The sequence below is a fragment of the Falco naumanni genome, chromosome 8 (genome assembly GCF_017639655.2).
Source record: "Falco naumanni isolate bFalNau1 chromosome 8, bFalNau1.pat, whole genome shotgun sequence".
NCBI lineage: Eukaryota > Metazoa > Chordata > Aves > Falconiformes > Falconidae > Falco > Falco naumanni.
Genome location: NC_054061.1, coordinates 50,447,961 through 50,473,214, shown reverse-complemented (window position 1 = coordinate 50,473,214; position 25,254 = coordinate 50,447,961). Strand labels below are relative to the sequence as shown.

The 25,254-nt window shown below is 38.8% G+C and overlaps 1 protein-coding gene across 1 annotated transcript in view; it reads right to left on the bottom strand.

Annotated features, from left to right (window-relative positions):
• The window catches only part of PARD3B (par-3 family cell polarity regulator beta), a 412,598-nt gene that overhangs the window by 202,001 nt on the left and 185,343 nt on the right, over positions 1-25,254 (bottom strand). The window contains exons 7-11 of the mRNA XM_040604211.1: positions 24,535-24,660; positions 19,886-20,244; positions 18,104-18,243; positions 17,198-17,326; positions 2,836-3,021 (exon numbers count right to left, since the gene is read on the bottom strand). Coding sequence (XP_040460145.1) covers positions 2,836-3,021; positions 17,198-17,326; positions 18,104-18,243; positions 19,886-20,244; positions 24,535-24,660 — 940 coding nt within the window. The remainder of the gene's footprint in view (positions 1-2,835; positions 3,022-17,197; positions 17,327-18,103; positions 18,244-19,885; positions 20,245-24,534; positions 24,661-25,254) is intronic.

Sequence of the window (25,254 nt, the reverse complement as noted above, 5' to 3'; positions counted from 1 at the left end):
GGTTTTGTAGCAAGAGCAGTAAATAGGCCTTGGGTCTTACTGTAGCATGTATGATGCACGATGCATTGATATTGCCTTTTATCTTTAGCTGGGACAAAAATCATAAAGTATAGAATTAAAAGACTTCAATTTTCCCTTACTTTTTTTTTTTTTTACAACTTCCTTACTGTACTTTGCAATTCTACTAATACATCAGAGCTAGATTAATGTTTTAATGTTTTGAAAAACACTAAAATATGTTGGCATCTCTCCAGCCCTTTGGTTCAGACCAACAACAGTTAACAGTAACCAACAAAAATTGCCTGCATCTCGTGTAACTCTTCATTCTAAAAAACACGCTGGTGAAAGAAATTTGATGTATCAAAACCTTTGCACAGCGTTAGAAGAACTGAGCATTTACTTCAGCAGTGAAGCAAATGATGAAGTTAGACGTAAACATGTCTTCTTTTGAAGACAAGTGGTGACTGTATAGACAAGGGGATAAAAGCTCCCTCTTATATTAGCATAACACAAAATTAGAACAAATTTTAAACTCCAAATGCAGAAGTAAGAAATAGCGAGAGGATTCTCATGTCAGAGAGCATTATGATTTCCTCCTGTGATAGCTTCCCAATAAAACTTTGTATACTGAAAAGCAAATGCACGTCTAAATCCATAATACACCATTTCAGAGAGTTATAATGAATAGCATGGGAAAATGCTCTGGACAACTACCAGCTAGAATGAAAGGCTTTTTACTTAAAAACTTGCTAAAAGGCGACATTTAAAATAAGGACAATAAGGGCATGTTTAAATATTTATGCACAAATATGTGCACACTTTTAAACTTGATATAAGAAATTTTATTAATTGTTAATAGCCGCTGATTATGCTTTGTTCGTTATGAAGGTCATTAGACAGGAGAAAGACAGCTGGTCTCCATGCATATGCAACAGTAAACTGTGGCTCCTCAGACACTGCCAAAATGACTGCATTCTGTGAGTGTTTGTATAAAACACACAGGACAGGTTCTCTGAATAGTTCTGGCTGAAGTAGCTGAGGCTCTAGCTCTCACTTGCTCTGCAGCCTACACACAGTTCTAATGGGTGTAAGGGTTACAATGGGGTAGAATAGAGAACAGGTCACAGGACCACAGGCTATCACAAGAGAAAATAATCTTCCAGCCATGGTGGCTTCCTGTGCCAGCAGCCCGTCTACTTAGATGTCAGCACAGAAGTTCTGCTTTATTACTCTGCAGACCCCTCAAGCTGAAATCAACTGCTACGGAGTGAGTAACTATGGGAGAATAGTGTGGTAAAGATCCAGAGCTAGAAAGGGTTGTTTTACGTGTCTATGATGTGACAAGCCAGATAGCCAGCCCACTAAAGTGCCAGAATACAGCTCCACAAGCCTTGCTGTTCAAAACACTGAGTTTATTTGTAGCAGTATAAGCTGTCACTGCAACTGGTGTGGACAATTATTCGGGGAACACACAGCTGGGAAGGCAAGGAGGGCAACCTTATTTTCATAGTAAAATGAGTTGTACTCTGTAGCAGACATGCACATAAACTGAGTTTATCCGGCCCTAATTTGGCCAATCATGCCTTAACTAATAACGGATGTAAAGTTACTCAGCTGTCACTTAGCCCTGAGTTAACGACAGACAACGTTCTGAACTGCATGTATCAGGCTCAGGTATACTTGAGAAGATCCAAGCTTTGAAATACCTGTGGGACTAGGACAGGTAAATAATAGAAGCAGGGAAGTATTAAACATCCACATCAAAACTAAATCCTTGATTATTGCTATTTACCAGCTGCTGTAAATAGATGATCATGGAAGTTTTAATGCTGTGAATTGCCTTACTTGGCAGGCTGATGTCAGTAGAGGAATTTACATACACTGAATGAAAAGGTACTTTTACAGAATAGAGAACTGTGAGGAATTGCTGAGGTAACAAAAGAGACAAAAATTACGTTATGGATCCACAAGAATTAAGTGTACTAGCCTGAAAGATTAAGACCTTTGTTTCTAATTTCAAGAAAGTCATCTTTTTCAAGTTTTATTTTGGAAAAAATGCAGTCAACAGATTTCCTAAGGATTAGAAAAAAGTTCAAATACTTTTTAATCATAAAAATATACAAGTGTCCTTGTATAGTCCTCAGAGGGAGCAGAACAATTCATAATACTGTCATTTACCAATTTATTTAATCCACCTCAGGATCAATTGGTAACTTTTGAGCAATTGATGCCAGGCTCAGCCAAGTCACATTTTTACCACAATGGTAAAAAAAATAATCTTTTGAATAAAAGAAGAAAACTATGAGCTAGCTTTTTATTTACAGCACAAACTAAACACATAATCCTTAACATCACATAATTGTCAATTTCTAATTTTTGTGAAGAAGCTTGTCTTTTGATTGTTTTTTATAGGTCTGCCTGTATCACTTTGGGAGGACTCAAAGCAGTGCAGATAGTAAATGTAGATATCTAACTTCTCTGTCCCTGTGCCTAGAGCATGCAAACTTCCCCATGCACTTCCGTGAGCTGTAGGGAAGCTGGGAGGCAGTCTCTCCTTGCACCCACACACCCTTATCCTTCTCCTCTTTCCCATTTCCTGCAGCATCCAAATGCCCCCAAAGGTTTCCACCGATTTGCTTTCCTTGTGGCAAACCCTACCACACGTAACACCAGAATCCTGGAACAAAACTTAAGTAGATTTGCAGCTCACCCAAAAGAATGTGTGACAAAAAGGTATTCATTCCTAAAATGCTTATCAAGTGAGGTTCTTCATTGGTCAGCATTAGAAACATCAGAACTATAATGCAGTCATCATCTGATGTGCTTCTTCCATACCTTAAAAGCAGCACCTCCATGAATAACAGATTTGATGAAAATCCCAAGATCAGCTCCAGTCTCCCGAGATTTGTTGCCTTTTAAGCTCACACCAAGTCCCGCAGAGCCAGAATCGTTCAAAGGAATCTCAAAGGTCAACTGCTCTGTGGTTTCTGGAGAAAGAATGCTGCAGTTTGGCTCTCCTTTCTGTTAGAGAAAATCAGGATGAAAACATGAGCGAAAAGGGGGTAGAGACAATGCATAAACTAGTTTTATCCATGGGTTGATACAAGAAACGGTCCTCTTTTCCAGAAAGCAGCTTGAAGAAGCAGCCTTATAACCAACAATGTATTTAGCTCGTATTTTGTCACATGAGCTGGCTTAAAATGTTGTTTTTAATGACCCCTAGGAATATGCCTAAATATAAGGTAAAATAGCTTAGTTCCACACGATCTAAAACTGATGTTGCAGCAGAGTACAGCGAAGACATTTATTTTAAACACAGCTGCATTAAAAATGTAAGCCATAAAACACTCAACATCTTTACATGCAGCTCACAAACCATAATGATAGCTGTACTGTTAAATCCCAATCTCCTCTGAAAATAGTTTCATCCTTAAAAAATTATCCTTCTCTTATAGCTGTCTACAGAGGGAAGTTAAATGTAACAAAAGCGAGGGTAAGAATTTAAAATGCAGTAACTTACTCTGCACTAACTCCCTTTATACATACTTCTATTCCATAGAGGTTTGGTGGTTTTTTTTTTTTTTCCTTCTGGTGTAGGTTGATCCCAAGATTTTTCCTAGATTAGACTTCTGTTTATAAGAATGCCAAGTCAAGTATCCACAGCTAGGGAAGACCAGAAAGAACTTCCTTTTACTGTACATGTATGTACAGTTTTGCAGCACTGTATGTTGCCGGGGTTGGTTGGTTTGTTTTCTTTTGTCTTTTAAAGCAGATTAGAATTATAAAATTAAACAAAGTCATTTTTTTGCCTGAAAAATTCATACTGGCACTCTACAGAAATAAAACCAGAAGTGTTCATGGAAGGTATTAGTGGAAAAGACCTTATGCATCACATCTGATTTTATTCCACTCTTCCTTCTTCGTATAACACCAAGACAATTAATTAGGTAGTTTCTTGTCATTTGGACATTTTTTTTATTCTTTGTAACAGTAGTGTTAAAAAAATCAATAGGAAAAACACTATGAAAAGAAAATACACAGACAAGTACAAGCTGAAAAAGATGACTGGGGGCTGCTTTCAGCGGTGTCAAAGTCTTACGTTAAATTATCAAAGAGAAGACACACACACAAGGAGGAGTGCAGTAGCTGGGCCAATCCTCATTTTACCTAACGAGGGATCATTTCCAGGGCCTAAGCTGCAGTACATACACTATCAATGCAATTATCAGCAAAGGTGCCAGTAGTACAGATATTTTCCAAGCAGCCAAAGCAGTCCCATAAATTCATCTATTGTGCTGTCTGATCAACAAGAAGCACAATCACAGAACTGGGAGCAGAAATTAAGATCCCGAAGCAACAAATAAATTAGAAACAGTAACCACTAAGTATACATTCATTTATTTCAGATGCCCGTTCACTGATGAGCAGCAGCTACTGGCTGGAGAAGAACTGGATGAGCCACAGAGCTAAGACTATAAACCTCAATCCCAACATGCACCAAGCTCAAATTCTTCCTGGAATGTAACTACATGACATTAAGACAACACAATTTGCCTAACTGCCAAATATAAAAATGACATAATACCAACACTGGCAATTGTATTGATGCCAGCACTCATTTCCAGTACCTGTGTTACTCATTTGTGCTTTTGTCTTTGTTCACCAGAAGTAGACAATTCTCCATTACGAATCTGTCACTTTTATTTCTTAGCCGTGGATATAGAGACATCCTGAATGTAATCCCCTAAAACCTATAAATTCATAACTACTGTGAACAATACAGAATGATAATTTCTAAATACTCCTGCTCTGACTTCCTTCAAAAGAATCAGTGTAAGGAAAATCCCCACTATTACTGGCCCTCTAACATCAGCATTTTGCAGTTAGCTCTCTCAAGGTTTTAGAGGAAAGATTTTCTGCCCAGTCTTATCTTTTTCAAAATGCACATATTCTCATCAGCCAATTGAGAACTCTTAGATGAGAGCTGCACTCAAATCACAGAATCACAGAATGGTCAGGGCTGGAAGGGACCTCTGGAGACCATCTAGCCCAACCCCCTGCTAAAGCAGGTTCACCTAGAGCAGGTTGCACAGAGTCGTCATCCCAGGTGGGTTTTGCATGTCTCCAGAGAAGGAGACCCCACGGCCTCTCTGGGCAGCCTGTCCCAGCACTGTCACCCTCAGGGTAAAGAAGTGCTTCCCCATATTCAGGAGGAACTTCTTGTGTTGCAGTTTGTGCCCGTTGCCCCTTGTCCTGTCACTGGGCACCGCTGAAAAGAGCCCGGCCCCATCCCCCTGACACTCACCCTTAAGATATTTGTGTACATTGGTAAGATCCCTCTCAGCCTTCTCTTCTCCAGGCTGAACAGGCCCGGCTCCCTCAGCCTTTCCTCACCAGGGAGATGCCCCACTCCCCCCACCATCTCTGTAGCCTCCGCCGGCCCCTCTGCAGCAGTTCCCTGTCTCTCCCGAACCGGGGAGCCCAGCACCGGGCACAGCGCTCCAGATGAGCCTCACCAGGGCAGAGCAGAGGGGGAGGATCAGCTCCCTCGCCCTGCTGGCCTCGCTCCTCCTCATGCCCCCCAGGGTGCCGTCGGCCTTCCTGGCCACAGGGCACACTGCTGGCTCACGGGCACCTTGCTGTGCACCAGCACGCCCAGGTCCTTCTCTGCCAAGCTGCCTTCCAGCAGGTCAGCCCCAGCCTGGGCTGGTGCCTGGGGTTGCTCCTCCTCAGGTCCAGGACCTGACATTTGGTTTTATTGAACTCCATGGGGTTCCCTCCACCCAGCTCTCCAGCCTGCCCAAGCCTCGCTGGCCGGCAGCGCAGCCTCTGGTGCATCAGCCTCTCCTCCCAGTCCTGTATCATCAGCACATCCTTTCCAGATTTGGACAGAAGAAATTTTTTTGCAGGGTCTCAGACATGTGACATGTCCCACAGCCCTTCAGGACAGACTGTTTTGTATTACTTTCCAGGTCCCCTAGGCAAGCAGTTCCTGTGTGCTGCTGCCATTCTTCCACTCTAATCTGTGACACTTGTGCCGGATTCTTGCCCCTTCTATATGTCAATATGGTTGTTTCATCTTTCCCAATACCACGAGGAAAGCGGTGAGGAGGGTCATTATCACAGAACACAAAAGCTCCCAGTGCCCATGTCTACCTTCACCGGAGCAGTCACAAATCACTTTATATTGTTACCTCAATATGAACTTGGACTTAATATAAAACTGAATTTGGCTGGCACAAAGGCTGTTATTCTGGAAAAAAAAAAAAAAAAAATCAAGGAAAAGGTGGCACAGTATTTTTGTGGATTTTGTGAAGAAAAAAAAATTTTGTTAGCTTCTTTCTCAGGAGCATCTTCTCTGTTTCACCTTAAGCTCCAATTTGTACATTAATTTCAGGCTAAGGACTTCATGCATTTGGTAACACAAACTTGCAAAAAACCCAGAGACAACAGAATCCATACCTGTCCCTCAAGCCAATATATAAAAATGAACTGGGCAGATGAGTCTGCTTGAATTTGAGTCAAGTGCTCTAATCAATAACATTCTCATTTATACGACCACTCTTCTGACCCACCCGTGACACTGATGACAAGGCCACCCCCACCCCCCACCCCCCCACCCACCCATCCAAGGCCTTCGGAGTGCTGGGAGCAGCGGTGGCTGTAGGAGGCAGGATGCATCCCTCTTTCTTTGCAGCACAGACTCCATAGCAGCGCTGCGCTCAGCTCTAGGCTTCAAGAAACAAGCTGACTGGGTTCCAAAGTACAGCAATCTTAACAGCGTTGTTTAACCTTCAAATAATAAAATAAAAAAGCCTAAAAGAGGACATAATAATAGTCTTCAAAACACTTTACAGTAGCAATTTTCCCCTTTTACTTTGTGGGTAAGAAATATCTCACTTAAATAACAGGCAAGAAAATGTTGGTAAGTCTCAAAGAAAACCTTTGCCCTCACTATCTGGGGAAAAAAGACTAAAGTGGTCACTAGAACTCTCCCGCTATAAACTTAGTAAGATAAGGTATTACATAGAGTTTTTCATTATAACTTAGTCCAATTCTGGATTCTGATACAAATAAATTGCTAAAGGCAGAGTACTAAGAACACGTAACTGAGGTGTTCCATGTTCTGCAATATTTCCAAACTTCCTTTAACATAACTACGCTGTTCATTAGCTCTTGTTAAGTAACCTGCCAGATCCCTGTCTGCATGTCTGGATATGTTATCTATCAAAATTAAGATGTATTCAGCAGGACAGCAGACAAGTACAGTAAATTTCATCAGTATTGTTTCCTCTGCTTTCCTTAGTACCTGACTTGGAATCCGTACCATTTGACTACCATTTCCCTTGCTACAATTCTCTGGGAAACAGGTAATTTCTTCATACAAAACAACTTAGTAAACTCAACCTAAGTTTAAAAACAAGCTGCTTTTACCTACTACCGGAGAACACTAATCTTTCTTAAAGTCTGTCACAAGTATTTCTTGTTCAACATACTCCAAGTATCCTTAAAGTCTCTTTTGCATTATTCATATTCAGCCTTACCCTAAGATCCAACAAAAGTTGATTTCAAAATAATGCTAAACTTTGTTCAATAGTACTATCAAAAATTTGTTACCCATGAGGGAGGGTGAGTAACCTTTCAATGATTTCACAAAGATGGGTAAGAGGAAAGGAGATGCACATCTAGCAATCAGTGATTAATTAATTATAAGATTAAGGAGACTGTCTTTATTCCCTTAAAATTGTCATCATTGTATGGCATCTGATAGCAAATGCCTGGCAGTTAGTCTGTAGCATTAGGACTGCGTTGCAAATACAAGATTAAAAACTTTCCTTTGTGGGAGAATGTGAGAAGCCACATAAAGAAAAAACAGAGGAGAAACAAAAAGGGGTGAACAGAAACTAGAAGCTTGATTTCATCCCATACTCGCTAAATGGTTTCAAATTATTATCCTGATGATAGTGTTCTTCCCAAGGAATGCCTTTTCACTGATGATCAGTGCTCTGGCCATCCTTAAGGTCACAGCTCATCAATGAACTGCTTCATTTTGGCAACTAATTTCACGAGTGGAGGTCCCTCTTCCTAGAATATGTAGGTATGAATACTAAATGCTGCTAGTGACTCGCAGAGCTGGATTCCCACTGCCTCCATTTCCCTGACTTTGCTAAAACATTATCCCGAGACGCCAATACTTGACAACAGAGCAACTACCATCAGCTGAATTATGGTCTGGTAAAGGAAGTCCTCTCCAACGCAATAAACCTTGAATTCTATTAGAAATACTTCTTACCTCAGGATCTCTTATCCTAGAAGCTGAATTCACTCAAACACAGAATGAATGAATTGAGCTGCAACACAAATATGTTTTTAGCTCAGGAAAAAACTGAGTTTCATGTTATAAATTACCCAGTCAACAATCACATCATGTATTTTCCATGACAAATGTATTCACCTCAGGCACTTCAGGAATTAAGTGACAGTATATCACTGAAGTTACTCCCTACTGCAAACATAGGTAAGTACCTCAATGATACTAAGAGGTATGATAAATGAGAAATCTTCAAATAAAGCTCTGATAGCCAAGTGATAAGACCTCAAGATGAGCTTTGAGATGGCCCGGTCTGTACTCTTCTTTTCATACGGGTACACTGAAGACAGCAAAAGGGATTTTAAACTCTTAATAAAACACACCTAACAGTGGAACAGGTTAAAGTAAAAAATCCCACAAACCAAACCACTAGATCACCACAAAAAATTCCACCCCCCCCCAAAAACACAACAACACTTGAAAGATCTATCTCCAGTGCTCACTTTGTCCTTGTTGGGCAGGCTCTTCCTTCGACTTTGGCAAATTTTAGCCTGCCAGCTTTCAATGGCTTCCTCACCTGCAACAAGCTCTGCACATCTCAATTCCGAGTCCCCTCTGCAACCTGATGATGTTTGTTCTTTACTATTTATAGGAGTCTGCCAACCTCAGCTCCTGTTGCAAAGCTCCCTCCTGGTTGTACCATCCAGCGTTGCAGATAGTCCCTAAGCTCTCTCAGCTGCTTGGGGAAGACAACAATCTCCTCTCTTTTTCCAGGCATCTTCTCCTGGACCAGAATGCAGCAGTTAAGAGAAGTCTAAAAGGTAATCTTTCCGCTTGCTACTCAGACTCAGCCATTAAACAGAACGGAGCAAACAACCGAACAGGTACCATCCCTCACAAGGGAAATCAGGACAGGAATGTTTTAATCTACTGAGATACCTGTATGGAACTTCAGTAAAATCAATTCTGACATTTACTGAATCACTACAAACTAGACAGAAAAGTTCAGAAGAGTTTATATGTAGGTGAGAGAATACAGAAATCTACTAGACTTGAGAGCAGAAAGCCCTAATGATACGTACTAAATAACATTCAGCAATGCAGACTGAAAACCTTTACCTAAGGGTCTCTGGATACATTCGATTAATTGATGTTCTGCCAATGACTTGACTTAATTTTAGAAGCACATCTATACCTCAGGTCTCTGATTTCTTAATTAAAGGTTATAATAAAGGATTCTTAAAACAACCTATATCCTTACTGGTACATAATTAAGTCTCATCAACAAATTCTCAGTATTTTAAAGAATGGATAGAATATACTTTCAGCCTTCCCTTATCCTCAGAACATGCAAAAACTGCTCAGTCACCACTGCAAGCAAAATTGTAACCTTTGAGAAAGGTACCGTGCATTGTATTCTTCCCCTTTCTACTTAGCCCATGGTTATAGCTACTCAATAGCATGTCAATCCTCTGTCTACCATGGGACACACACTTTCAATTAGTCCTTTTATTTAATCTCACAATGCCTGTTCTCATTGACCATGGCACTTTTGAACTGTGGATTTATGATAATCTAATGTGTATCTCTCACTGGAAAGGTTGCCTTATTTATCCCTATTGTTCTTTTGCGAAAAGAGAAGCTTACAAAAAAAATTAGCTCCCACTTAAGGCAGGAAGGAAATAGCATTTTTTTAACACAACAAGAGACCTTTCAGTACCTGTCTGGTGCCCTTGACCAACACACTATTATGGTCTCTCAATATGCTGGCTGCCCCTTGCCTGGCTGCTCATTTCTGATAAGAGATGCCAACTCCCTGGAGGGCCATTCAGAGCCAAGAGCAAAAGCCAAGGGACCCAGAAGGGTTATTTTCAAAGGCTTATGAAGGAAATAAGACATTTACATGCTTTTGCAATTATTTTCTGGGAAAAAAAACTGTAAAAATGAAAGAGCGGCATTTAAATTGTGGCATCACATAACTATTATTGGCAGAAATGCTTGAGAAGAAGATACCTCCTTATTTGCACTATTCTCTACGTTCTTCACAAAGCTCAGCCACAATTAAGAAATACTTCGCTGACAGCTCAGTCATTCACTCACTATAAAATCTACACTGTATTTTCCAATATATATACAGCAACACTCTTGGAAATAATACTTGAAGGTAATGCACTGCTGCAATCCTGTCACAATCTAGTAAATAACTGAAGTCATCGCTGTATGTATTCATCTCTAGCATTTCTGACAGATGCTTTCATGTTGGAATCATCTGTATTCCGTACTGCAATAAAAACTAAATGGTTACTAATGGCACACCCTGCTAAGACAAAAAAAGCCAATAGCAAATCTATGGAGATATATTATACTGTACTTGGGATACTTTTTACATTAACACAGTACACTACAAATTTGTGTCATATTAGATAGAATGGTTCTGGTTTGAATTATGTAGACTGTCTGGAATTATAGCTTCAAAAACTGACAAAACTAGATTCAGCTCTTCATCCAAGGCAGGTACATTGCATTTCACAGTTTATTATTTGATGTCACAGGACACTTCAAAAACGGAGATTCTCCAGTTTGCTTGACATGCCTATTTAAGATCCCACAGCAAGTTTTACCCAAGGGAATAGTTTGTCCTTGCAAAAGAGCTTTGTAATTCAGTGTGGCATTGCTCTCGAACTTTTACAAATGCAGTCTCACTTAACCTTTTAAGTTACATAACTGTAGGAAACAGAGGGAGAACAGCTAACTAGTTCAGTCCCCAGTCAAGATGTGTCCCACGGTGAAAACACCCGTTTTCATCCCCCATATTGGGTTAGTCACGTGCTTAACCCCCTGCTGAGCTGGAGCCTTATGCAATAATAGACCTTGCCACTTGGATCCTAAAATCTTATCATTCATGAAGATGGAAGACTGCACGGTATTTTCAGGGTGAATTTAGGATTGCTGTTACTGTACACTTTCAGAATACATTCCAAGTCACAACACTGTGATGTACAAATCCAACTCTTTACTCGATTTACTGGTTACTCTTTAAAAAGGATGGTAAACAAAGCAATAAACAGTGTATAATTCTTTTATTTCTACTTCAAACACCACATGCACACGTTTCACATTAAGTCAGCCTAGGAAAATTTTTTCCATGGATTCTTAGGCAGAGAGACTAATAAAAATTTTCATATGGTATATGGAATAAATCTGGTGACCCTTGTAAATGGCAAGGTTCTCCAGTTGCCAGCAGGATGTAAGAGTTGCCCAAATACTTCAGTTTTATTAAACAGAAACACTGTAAATCTGGACAACTGCACTTGAAGTGTATGAAGATTCAATTTCTGTTAAAAACCAGATTTTATATGCCTCTGTTGTGATGTATACGTACTTCTGATTTCACAGATGAAAGTGAGCTGCTAAACAATTCTGGACAACACCAGAGCTGAGACTGATGCTATCAAGTAAACAGCCCTGAGAAGGGCTCCTCAACTTAGGAGTTTTGGGCAGTAATCCTGTAAGCAAATACAGTATCTTATAGTATGCATAACATTATGCTTTTCTCTTCTTACTTGTTTGCACTCTAACATTTTCTTTACCAGCAGGCAGAGCACCATCAGAGGTTCTTGCAAGCAATGTGTGCTATGACCAGAGCTTTTAGACCATCCTTTTAAAGTTCCTCATATTTGCTGGAAAATAGCAAGAGTGGGATCTGAAAGACGAATAATGGCTGGATCGTAACACTTTGATGGGCTTGACAGAGAAAGCAATAGTAGACCAGATGAAATAAGGTCTCTGCAGCCTCGAAAAGGCTGGCTACTGCTATCACACAGAACAGCACAGTAAACATGTTTGCTGTGTTGGTAGCTATATTGGCACTTCACAGCATGTAATAGCTCATTCCGCCAATGCAAAATTGTTGGATCTAGTTTAAAAAAAAAACAACCCAACACTTTTTAAAGATGCATGAATTATTCAAACAACTCATTCTGCTTTGGTAAGTTGAGTCCCACCAAAACCTGGGATAAATAAAAGGATACTTTTTGCCACACCTTCTGTTCACTGTGACCGAAGACTGTCACGTTCCTTCTAAACAGTGATCTCTTACTGACTTTTATAACAAGGACAGTAACTAATTAACAAACATCCACGCACAGTACTGTTTCCAGTACTCTAAGCTACAATGAACTAGTAACGGTCTTCTGAAATACATAATTAAAGTTGAAAGCCTTTCAGGGGCTGCACTACACAGTTTTTTCACTCTAAAAAGACACATTTCTGTAGATAGAACTTAAACTCATTTCACAACTGTTCTAGATGAGAAGAATCTAAAGGACCAAAATTAAACACTTTCCTTCAATAGTTCTTGGAAAAAAAACAGGACTTTTAAAAATCTACGTAGTTTATAAAGTTATTCAAGATTAAATGTGCCATGTATATTCACAATATCCTTCTCTTCATTATGCAGAACAATTCAAGAACTGAATCTTGTGTATGTTATTAAAATCCAGTGTATGAATAGTGACCTTTCCCTCTCCCATCAGATTCATATCCCTTTGAATAGAGGTAACACAGCAGAGAATTGGTACTTGCTGGAATCACTTTCTGACTGAAGTTATTTGAGCATTTCTAATAATTGAGCACTAGAATCACTGGTCTGACGTACAAAAACAGGTGCAAAATGGTTAAGTCTAGGGTGAAATTTCACCTATTATTTCCTGCACATAAAAAGGCAAGAAACAATTAAAAGGAAGTAATAGAAATTAAGCTTTGAATATTAAAAGCAAAAAATAAAACACTTCAGGCAAACAAATCCTCCTTCAGGCACAGAAGTTCAAGGCAGTGGAAGGAATTAACTACGGGAAGACTGAAACATAAAAGTTAATCACATGGTGAGGAGAAAAAATGCTTAATTGAACTTGCCACTCATCTTGCTTCCTTCTATCCTGTGTAGTGTGTGTAAAAAAAAAAAAAAAAAAAGACTCAAAACTACAGATCTACCACTATATTATATAGATTGTTGTAAAAATGCTGGTTTGCTCCCTTTCCTTCTCCACTCTTCAGGGATCAGTGAATATGTGAAGAAAACACAGAAACAGTGACTACAGTTGAAACTAGTAAGTCAAATCTACCTTTAAACAAAAAATAAATAATACGCAAAACTAGAAGGGAACTTAGAGAAAAATGCATCAAAATATTTTTGGTGCTATACTATTTCTGGCAATTGCAGAACAGGCACGTTTGCTTATGTTTGTCTTATCCACTATCCTGAAGGCTCATGAAAAATAACAAGAATAAAGAATTGCATAGGGTCATGGCGCAGAATGGGTTACACCAGAGCTGTTCTCATTCAAGTAGCTTTGATTATTTTACAAATGCAGGGATAAAGAAAGAGAAGGGGGGGAAAGGGATCTTCCTATCACTATCAGAAGAAAAGGTACCTTCAAATCACACGTTTTCCCTGGAGAAAAAACATGATGCAACAAATACACATGATCAAAACCTCGTATTTTCAAAACACAATGGGGTGATAGCCACAGTTTTATGCGTATTCTATTTACTTTGATAAGAGCTGGAAAATCCAAACCTCTTCAAGTTAAGCTAATTTCTCTCTCTAATATTCACCATCCTTTAGAAAACCATCACTGTTACACAGTTTAAAACCCAAATGCACCTTTAAGAATGCACTAATCACCGGCCACTCAGTAGACTGTGGTAATTAAGTGAATCAAGATCTTCCCCTGAGTTTTGGAATCAGCTCTTTACTCAGCTGCTACATTGTCAACAGCTGGCATGAATTACTGGGAACATTTGGCTAACTGGATAATAAGAAGGACAGCCTGTGGTTGGTCCAAATTCTACTTCACTGATCTGCTTCAATAAAATAAAATCTCATTAGATCCTCCTCTTTTTTTTTAAAGCAGCAACAACACTACAAAGAATGGGCTTTCTATTTTATTCCCTCATTATGTACAAACAACGTAACTGTACAAGTCTCAGATATTGCATGGGGTAGCGTAACTGAAGCCCCAATTCCCTGTAACCTAGTGCCTGTTTGCAACACTGATTCAGCCTTAGCCATACATACCACATATCTGGGCTGGTGTGGTGAAGGTTTTGCGACCCTGAATATATTCTTTTACTTTCTAGCAATTCATCAGCATAGATCACAGTAGCAAAACCCCCAAACTCTGCTCCCATCTAGTTTACTGAAGAGAAAATACTCATAAGACCAAGCTTTCTCCAAACCTCAGCTTTGTTACAAGGTAAAGTCAAATTATATTATTACAGACCCACGTGATCAAATGCCACCCGCTGTTGCTTTGTGACATTATTTGCTTTGTGCCCATGCAGCTATCAAATTCTCTCTAGAAATCAATGTAGGCACCTGATTCTAGTGGAAAAACATGCTTGGAAGTGGTTTTGTGCATGGTCTCCAGGGGGTCCAACTTCCAGAAACATCTTTGGCACAGAAAGCTATGGGGAGTGAGCACATTTAATAGGCAGTCCTCCTTCTCCTTCCAACAGGTAACAGGGAACCTGAAGAAAAGAGCTTCTCAGATTACACTCCTGAACTGATCAAATCAAGAACAAGTCTAATATAAAACAATTACCCTATTATTGCCAGGCATTAACAAAACCCCCAAGTATTTAGGTAAACTCTGCATGCATGTTACATAGTCACAGCATTCAGTTACAGCTGTCCTTGAAAAATACTGGATTATCCACTGCCTTTCCTTCCAAAAACAAACATTTGAAGTGCTGGCTTTTTACTCCTCTTTGATCAAAACAGCACTGTAACTTTTGAGGTAGCAGAGGATTAGTCCAATGTAATATCATGGCTAAAGCTAAAAACAAACAAAAAAGCTAAACCAATTTTAATTTATTTTTTTTTAATCTTTGCTCAGACTATTCTCAGACATCTCATGAATTCTAACAAGCATCATGTTAGTAAGAACATCTGGTAGCTTAGTGGTATGGTAACCCGCACTTTTGCCGTGAGCTACCAAACAGATGTTGCTGAAAGGCTTTTTAATTTAGAAGGGCTGGTTCCATAAAATTATCTGATGTATTTCAGCAACTCACATTTGTATTATATTGTACTTGATTGGGATAACAAGAAACACAGAACAGTATTAGAATTCACATATCATCACTATTACAGTGAGGGCCATCACTTGTGCATCACTCTCTCGCAGAGAAAGCAATCTAAGCGAAGGTCAAGCCAGCAGGATAAATGTGGCTAGTTTCTGGATTTCAATCATGCCAGTCACAAGTCAGTCACCTTTTGAAAGGTAGTTCATCCTTGCTGCAGTGGCTAGAATTTAACCACAGGCAATTGTGGCAGAGTAAAAATTATAAATAGCTTTTAGATTCTTCCAGTCTTTTATACCCACACACTATTACAGTGATTTACAAAAGAATTTGTACTATGACAATAAATAATAATGTATAATGTTGGGGCAACCAGAGAGGGAAAATGCACACCTTTTAAAAAAGTACATTTTCCAAGTAATGTATTTTACAACTTAAGAAACCTGTAAGAAAAGAAGGGTTGACGGGTAGCCTTTTTGAAAAATAAGCTCTTATTTAGAAGAGCTGGAACAGAAATCTTCAATATAATAGATAATTTAGTACTTTCAGACTCAGAAATTTCTCTCTGATCCACACAGACGCTGACTCAACGGCTCAGGGCTTACTAAACAGAGCATTACAATGACCAACTTCGGTGCTTTGGGAATCACTGACAACAAATACCCAATTACAGGGCTGAAAATGTTCTGCCATTATACTTCTTAGAGGTCACACAATAAAAAGAAAAATGAAACCAAAAATAGTTTTGTTTGGACAAGTTCGCAACTGCTCTAGTGCAGGAAAAAGTGGGCACCAGCAGCACAAGAGGAAAGGCTCACATGAGAGAATCTGAGCTCCCCTTCAGCTTCTTATCCTACCACAGGCAACAGACACCCTTACCTTAAGTGGTAACAAGGAAATAAGAGGAAAACTGTCAGCAATGTTTTGTGAGGAAACATAATAGAAAATTTCTGCAGAAGATCCTGCTAACAGTCTAAAACAAAAGGAAAAGCAAGAAGGCGGCATCTTAAGTAAAGAAAGAAGGCAGTTTGTGCTCTTTAAAGGAGATAAAATGAGACAAAAGCAGGAAATGCTGTCCTTCCCTTATCCCAGAACTTCTTAATGAAAGGTCAAGTATAGCCATCAATCAAGATAAGGAAGAGGCACCAAAGAGATGACCTTGAGGGGAAACATGTAGTCCTCCTCTATGTAGAGAAAAGAATACAGTTTCACGCCAACGTTTAAAAAAACAGTAACAAAAATTTAGCACCTGAGATAGACCAAAATCTGACATGCAAGAGCCTATTAAGTCAAGGACTAGCAGCCAAGGAAACCAAAATCTGCCAGGAGGGCAACGGAATTCTGCTCCTCCAGTCCGGCAGCTTGGCACCTGGTTCAGGAAATGCATCTCCTGAAGCACCCACCCTCACTAGTTGGTTCCTGATAAGCTGAAGGACTCATTACACACACTTTAAACTTCTGGTTTGAAGTTTGTTGCTTTTCTGAAAGAGAATAATTCATTTTCAGTCATGCTTGACCTCACTGTTACGAAAATAGTTTACAATATTCCCCTGCGAGTTATGCTTATGTCGTCATTTTGGGGATGAAAAATCAGATTGTGCAGAATTGCATCTAAAGTAGATAAAATCAAATATCCCTCAAAATCAAATGCAAGTATAAATACTTCATATACTCAAAGCCTTATACTGCTACCCTCCGCTGACTTTCTCAGCCAACAACAATTCATTTCTATTTCTTGGGCTAGTTTTAAAACAAGGAATTGTTTCAATATCACTCTTTGGGAAAAAATAACAAGTTTACCAGCTCTCGAGGTAGAAAGGCTTCCTCCTGACGAGCCACAATCAGACAGACAGTTTCCCCTTGCTTTGTGCTCCTCAGCACAGCTACGAGCTCTTCCTGGGTCCTGCCAGTGAAGTCCCGTCCATTCACCTACCAGACACAAAAGAACAGAGGATGCCACATCTGTGAGTATGACTGTCTTTTGCTGTTTTCCCCTCATCGAACACAGGTGACATTCAGTGACTGAGAGTAAAGAAGAACTCGCAACAGCTCCCACACTGTCTCCCCCTCTGGCCCTGCACAAATCACTTAACCTTTTTGCCCCCCATTTTCACCATCTGTTAAAGCAGCTCTGAAGTACTTACCCACCTTGCAGGGGGTTTGTGAGGCTTAATTAGTTTGTAAAGCATTCCGAAGATGAAAACTACAGAAACCAGACCTAAGAATTAAAACTGTTTACCTTAAGAGCTTTCTGAGGTTAGTAAGTAAAAATAACCCCATTAGATGAGATTGTAAGTCACAAAATACCTGGAAAATTTTAAAAAGACCATTTTAAAAAGACCAATTTGAGCAAAATTGCCTTAAAATGAGCACTCAGCCACCTCGATATTAATCTGAGATTTCTGGACATGGCTGAAGGGGCAAGACATGTTTTGTTTCTAAACTGATACACTTATGTGCTTTAAAAACCCAGACGTTATCACGTTCCCCTTGTTCAAACATCCCATGGACCCTTGTGAAAAACGCGGTTTTCCAAACTTGCAGTGTAAAATTCTTCTTGACAAACAAAAGTCATGAGACGTTTTTAAACCACGGTCAAGAACTGTAATTCCATACATCAGTAGTATGTATAAGGAAATAAAATATTTATGCCAAAACCAGCGACCAATACCCAGCAATGCAAATACGATGGATGTTTATCCTAACCTCCAGGATTCTGTCTCCTGACTGCAAACGACCATCTTTTACTGCTGCACCTTTTGGTAAAATATTCTTCACAAAAATTGGACCAGGACCATGTACTGAAGAGTCTCTGGTAACCACAGTGAATCCAAGTCCTTCTGGACCTAGAACGTCAGATAAAGAACTCCCAACATAAATGTCAACAAACAAATGATGGTCATTTAAAGTAAGTAAACAATGTCAGCAACATATCACAAACACTCATTCAGGTTAGCTCTTAAAAGAAGAAAGCAAACAAAAAACTGTAAACATGAGCCTATTTTCTGCATGGTTTAGAGAAGAATTCTATCAATAACAGAACACATGCCCAAATCCTCCTGCAACAGCTACAGATGGAAATACATTTGGATAGCCCACAATAAAGCAAAACAAGCAAGAACTCCAATTTCAAAGCATTTACCTTTTCCCTCTAGGTGGTTTTAGTATCAGTCTTCACATTAATGTCAATAGTCTTTAAAACAAATCAGAGTAATCAGAATTGTTTATTTATGAGCACAAATATAATTTAGCAGGTTTTACTGAAACTTGGTGAAAAGTGGAAAATGTCACATGATTTGAATGCAAAAACTGCTGACAACATGCTGTTAAGAAATGACAAAGTGATATTTCAAAGCTTCCATTAGCGAAGTTGTTTCTTGCTTGGAAATAAACAACCTCAAGTGTTAATAGACAAATGTTTTAACAAATAACTAGGGAGTAAAATCAATATTAGCAAGTATTGCTTATAAGCCACCAAAATCACCCAGGAATAGCAGGGTCCATAAAAATCTTTTTATATTGAACAAGATTGCTACCCATCCGATAATTTTCAGAGATATCATCGTGTCAGTATCACATTCCTATAATTGCTAAAAATATAAATCAAAGTTTCAAAATTAAAAGCATTACATCTAAAATGAGAAAAATTCTGAAGTACGTTTTGTTAACGCAAAGCTGAAGAGTTCAGAAGTAAAAATGAGTGATTTAAGTTAAGAAATAACAAAAATTAAGAAACAACAGCTTGATTGCATTTGTTATGTGTTAAAAAATAAAGCTACAGACAGTTTATAAAAGGGCCACTTCTAGTATCAAATCTAACTCTCAGCCAAATCAGAGACAGAAGTTAAACAGAAAATATAAATGCTAATTGGGATCTGCCTAAGCACATTTTAGTACATGTGCACAAACCTGTTACTCCATGCAAAGACAGACATCTGCATGGAGCAACAATTAAAGATATACATACAAAATCTGTCCTGCTGACAGCTGAATAAATACAGATTGAAGGAAAAAGTTTGCAGAAAATAGGGAAAGACAGGTGAATCTGTGGTCAACTATTTGGATAACATGAAGCAGAGCAGAGCATATTTTCAAACATGTCTTTAAGAGAATGTCCTAACAGCACTGTGGTCAATTAGCAGATATGAATAAAAATAACGAAGGCTGCCAGCAGACAGTTCAAATATTTATTCTGTACTTGCAAAAAGGCTGAAGCATCTGTTAATATTGCGTGTTGCTAATGTAATACCTTCCAAATGATCAGTAACTGAGATCTTTTAAAAATCAGTAGGTCTGGATAACATGCATCCAAAATTTATGTGAAGCTGACTGTCACGAACATTACCATTCCTCTACCTTTTGAAAGTTTTAGAACATCTAAACTGTGACTAACTTGATTGTACTTTAAATGTCACTGATTTAGTTAAAAGGTATCACTATACAGAACATGACACAGAATTTTTAATCATCTCATCTCCAAAGACTTACCTTTTTTCAGGTCTATTTTTATTTTCTTTGCATTTTTTTTATTGCCAAAGCCCAGAAGGGGAGACAGCGAGGGAGAAGATGATTTTCTACCCAGACGTGTGAGGTTGGGGCTCTTAGTTTGTTGTAGTGTTGCCTGTACCCCTGACTCCAGGGTGCTTGCTCCAGAAAGATTAATTGTTTTCAGAGCAGGTTTTGGATGAACAGGAGGTGGAATCTTTATTTTTGGAACTCCTTCTTCATTATCCAGAAAACAAAGAGGAGCAATAGCAGACTTCTCATATTGTTCTCGATTGCATGGAGGGAGGACTTCCAAGATGACACTTTGAAATTTCATTGCCTGACGGAAAATGTCCTGAGCCCTTTAAAAGAAAGTTACAAAACTTCACGTAACAAATCAGGACTTGTTTACAGAAAATACGGCAAAAAAAATATCTTAAACATGAAGAAATAACCTTACCTTCACATCTACAGTGTCCTTTTTCTAAAAAGTACACATGAAGTAAGAATTCTAAACTACAGTGTTTCCTTACATTTCAAGTAGGAATAGCTGAAAACGTATCAGCCAGAATAAACTAATGAACAGAATTCTTCATGCAGAGCATCAGGAAGGGAAGTTCTGATGTCAAAAGCTCATCTAAAGGCTCCTGAAGTAACAGCTTGCTCCTTTTTTTCAAGTGTGCGTTTGTTACATATTTCCTTGTTGGCACAGAGGCACATTGAGCACTTATGACCAATTGCTCTGGTGGATAAATCTACTCTAAGCAAGCTCAAGACTCCATTTTTCCCAAGTACACACTAACTGCCCCTCAGATTCCTTCATCATCCCTACTGCTACTGCTGGCTGATTCCACAGCAATAAAAAAGGATGAGGGTATGGGATATATGGACATCTTCAGAAGAAATATTGTGACTGCAGAGGGTGCAATAGAAAAGTATGATATGGGATACAGAGACATCAGGGAAAAAAACCTGGTGACCAAAAAGGTGCAACTATTTGTGTGTTTCTACATAAATGGATAAATAGATAGGTATTACTCACATCTTTCAAGCACTGACCTCTTATAAGGTGGATATATGGACTTGACTAGATGTGCTCAATTTCAACACCAGAAACTGTGTTACAGCATTTAATGAAACTGCTCTCCTTGAGCTGGCAACATGGTAAAACAATACGACATTTGGGTTCCCATGATTGCAAGGCAGTTAAGACAAGCCGGCCAAAGCAACTGTTCATAAAGCCTTCCCTGGATTTTGAATAACCCATAGAATTGGTCAATTAAGACATTTTACCAAGCTTAGATTCTAAAGGAACAAAAGGAGACTTCTCTCTTTCTACGCTGTTCTCTACCACTTTCTGATGAAGTAGACTGATTTTCTTCCATATGCAAGAGACAATTCAAGTACAAACAGAAGTAGTAGCTGAAGAACATTTTGAGAACGAAAAATCAAGAACTGCCGTTTAACAGTATTGGGTCAACAGGGGAAGTAACGGCCACATTAGTCTTTATATAAATCATGGGGTCCTTTTGAGAACAATCTACATTATCTCCTCTCTTTCACATGTATTTGTCAGACAAAGTCAGTATTTTACTGAAGTCTTGGCTTTGGATTTACATTCAGTTACACAACAGCAGCTGATGCTGAAAGTATTCCCAAAAGAAACAATATTTTACATTGATATAGAACGAAGCCCCCGCAAATGTTAAAATCTTGAATACACACCTACTGCTGTCTAGACCAAGAGCCGCACAGTGCCTCCACCTTGCAGCTGTAGGTAGTGGAAGGGAGGGGCTGTTTCAGTAGGGCTTTTGGTAGCACGAAGACACTAAAGTCAGGAGGCAGTCCCAACGGATACTGCTCTGAGAAAAAACCATCCTGGCCACACCGAGTGTATGTGCACCAAAAGTCAGAATAACCACACTCCCTGAAAGGGAACACTGCCAGAAGAGAAACCTCAAACTTAGAAGAGAACGGTAGCAGAGAGAGTGTTGGGGGGAGGTATTCTTCCAGCATCACACTGAAGGATTAGGTTTCAGAACTGTAACAGCACTGCCCCTCAGTATGTCTGCAGGGGTTATAGGTCACCTGCTCAACCTATAGCCTGGAAGGTGTTCAAGGACAGACCTTACCCTGCCTGGATCACCGAAACCAGAGCATGCTCCCAGAATAAGGATGTGAAGTCCTGACCGAGTTTCTTTCACACCTCATCTTCATCCTTGCAACTAGCCACTTGGTCATATGTTACAAGGTAATTTAATAACTCAGTTTCAGGAGATGAATATTTAAATATATGAAAGAGAAAATATAAGATCTCCTTCAAACAAAAAATAGTGGAAATAACACAAGACATCCTGTGGGAAAGCCTAAATGCAGTCTTCAGGGGCAAAATAACTAGCTGCACTTCAAAGAGAAAAAATAATGGATGGAGAAATTTACATTTCCTGAGACCCCAAATGCATACTTTAAAGAAATAAGGGAGTCAATTAAAAGAGGTGCTAGAAACTCTGCGACACAACAGAATGTAATTGAATAGATTAACAGCAAATGAAAAAGCAGACCAACAGTCTATATAAAACTATTATAAACATGGGAATACAGAAAGTAGGCTGCAGATATTACAGCTGCAGAAGTAGCAATTATCAGGAGCAATATTAGAAGTCTCTGCTCAAAACAGAAAGGAACAGTATGTAACAGTTTCTGCGAAGTGTTAAAACACCTTTTACAAGGGTTATGAAGAAATGTCAGTTTGAAACTAGCAAACAGATTTCCAAAATCCAAAAAGCAAATCTGATGACTATTTCCAGGTCAATAGTCATTGGGACAATACTTTGACACATCCATTATCATTACCGCATTTCTGTAACTTGGACTTCTGTCAGGTTAGGACACTTATATGTTATGACAGATGAAAACTAAAAGGCATATTCACTGAGATTAATTTCAACCTGGAAAGCTGCTTTCTTTAGCCATTCTCAACAGCCAAGGAGAGAGATGATGCAGAAGACTATTCCAGAACAGGACACGAGACCAGGCTAGAACTTGTCCAAAATACTCCCCCCAGTCCCCAAACGGATGTTGAGTCCTCACTGCCCACAGTTCTCCTCAGATCCAACGCCACTGCAACCACACTGCTTGTTACTGTAACATAACGGTGGCTGAGACCTACGAAGTAAGGCTCTGCTCTCAGTCACCTTTTAGTCACTTCTCTCCCTCTGCCAATGACAGAGACATCCCCTAACAAGACTGGCCTCTCTAAACTAACAATTGCCTTTGTAAACATCCAACTCCCAACACTTTACACAAACTTAAGAGAAAGCAAAGTGTCCTGCATCTGTCATTTTGAAGGAAAGCCTGACAGAGGACAGGAAGTTTTACTGCAGTATTTCTAACTGTCCCAAAATCTAGTAAACTTACAGAAGAATATGCAGTCCTACACTCCGCATACATCTCATAGGCTTAAAGCCTCTGGAGATCTAGTTACATTCGGAAGAAAACACAAGGGATACAAGAAATTTGTAAAGAAAAGATCACATACAATTTTGAAAAGAGAGGTTGTGATTCAGGCAATATCCCATTTGAGAAGGATACGTCTTCATTACAAAACTACACAAATGGGGCAATGAACATTCTAATATGGCAGCAACACTAATGTTCTAATAAAGCTAGTATCTTACGTAGGAACTTTTAACAGGTACAAGAGAATGGCGTGTACTCTATCACTTCAGAATACACGTACCACCAAATATGCAGAAAGCAGCAACTCTAAACCTATCAGGAGGCAAAAATCATTCTCTCAGAAACATGTTAATACCTATACTACAGAACTACGCTGGATTTATGAAAACCTATTTTGCAAATATTTATCCCTAACAGTGAAATTACGTATTTGATTTTAGTCTAGAAACCTTGAACATTTGGCTTACTGTTTAGAAAGTTAAGCCTGAACTCCCTTGAGACCTCAATAGGTTTTTGTTATATTATAAACAGTCACTCAGCTGTCTAAACATATGGATTAAAAGTAAAAACAAATTACTATTTAATTACTAGAGCAAATATCTGTGAAATTTGAGAGGCTATTCTTTTGTGCAACAATGTCACATTAATTCACAGCGGATCAAAGCAACCTGTTAAAGTAATTTGAGATAGATAATAAATGTTATCAGATTTTTAATAAAAGTAGTGAGAGATAAGACTTACCATTTAGCTCAGCCAATCATACTTGGACAGTACTAATATTTTTTAAAAAATTAAAAGCTCAAAAAGCTGCAGCACAAAGAATATTTTATTTGCAAAAGAACTCTAAAAAACATGGTGCAATGTTGACTCATTCTGAAGGTCTTACAAGGAAAAACAAAGAAAAGACTGAAGAAATAACAGAAGAATTAGACAGTGAAGATAACTATTAAAAAACTTAATGCTATTTAAATTTAAGTAAGCACAATAGGTCCAGTAAGACTACAAGATTCCTCTCCTCAAGTTTCACCTTATTTGGAGGTTTCAGAAAGAAAACGACAAAGTTTCTGCCAGGCAGCAATTTTACAGGCATTTTATCTGAAATAAATATTAATCCCTTTGCACAAATCACTTAATAAAACACAGCATTATATAAAATCCTGGCTAGTTAAAAGCATCAGTAAACCAGCACTTACTGTGCAAAGGTTTTATCTGTAAGGTCCACATGGTTAATCTTCACAATGCATTCATTTTCATGGAAAAGTCCATCACGCCTCGATCTGCTATTTTCTTCAATACCACGGATGAAGAGTCCCAGCATCCTAAAAGGCCAAAAAAAAAAAAAAAAAGTGAAAACTATCCTTATTCTGCTGGTATGAATTTATAGCAACTAAAAATAGATATTAATCTCTATTGTGTATGAGATGAGATAGAGTAGACCATTATGAAGTGCTTAACCTAGAGAAAGAATTTCCAGCTCACCCTTTAGTTAAAGGGAGGGGATTGAAAGAAGCACTAAGAAAAATTGCTGGCCACTAATGCTATACTACTCGCTAGAACTTCGGGAAGCATTAAGTCCTATATATCATACTTGGAGAAACAGAGAAAAACATTTAGATCTCCTCATCCAGTTAAAAATTCCCATGTATCTTACACAGTATTTTTCTGCCACCAAGTAAGATTACATTGCTTCATGCTCCAAAGAAAAGCACAAACAGATTAAAAACAACTTTCTAACTCGATTGTAATAAACTAAATGAGCATTAGAATAAGATAAAAAATAACCACTATTTCCACATCTGAAAAATCTCTGAAAATTTTCAGATGCCAAAGCCCCTTGTTTTGATACATGACAGCGATGATATTTATTCATATGGCAGGAGAGCAGCAGAATATCAAAACCTAAAGTTGTTTGT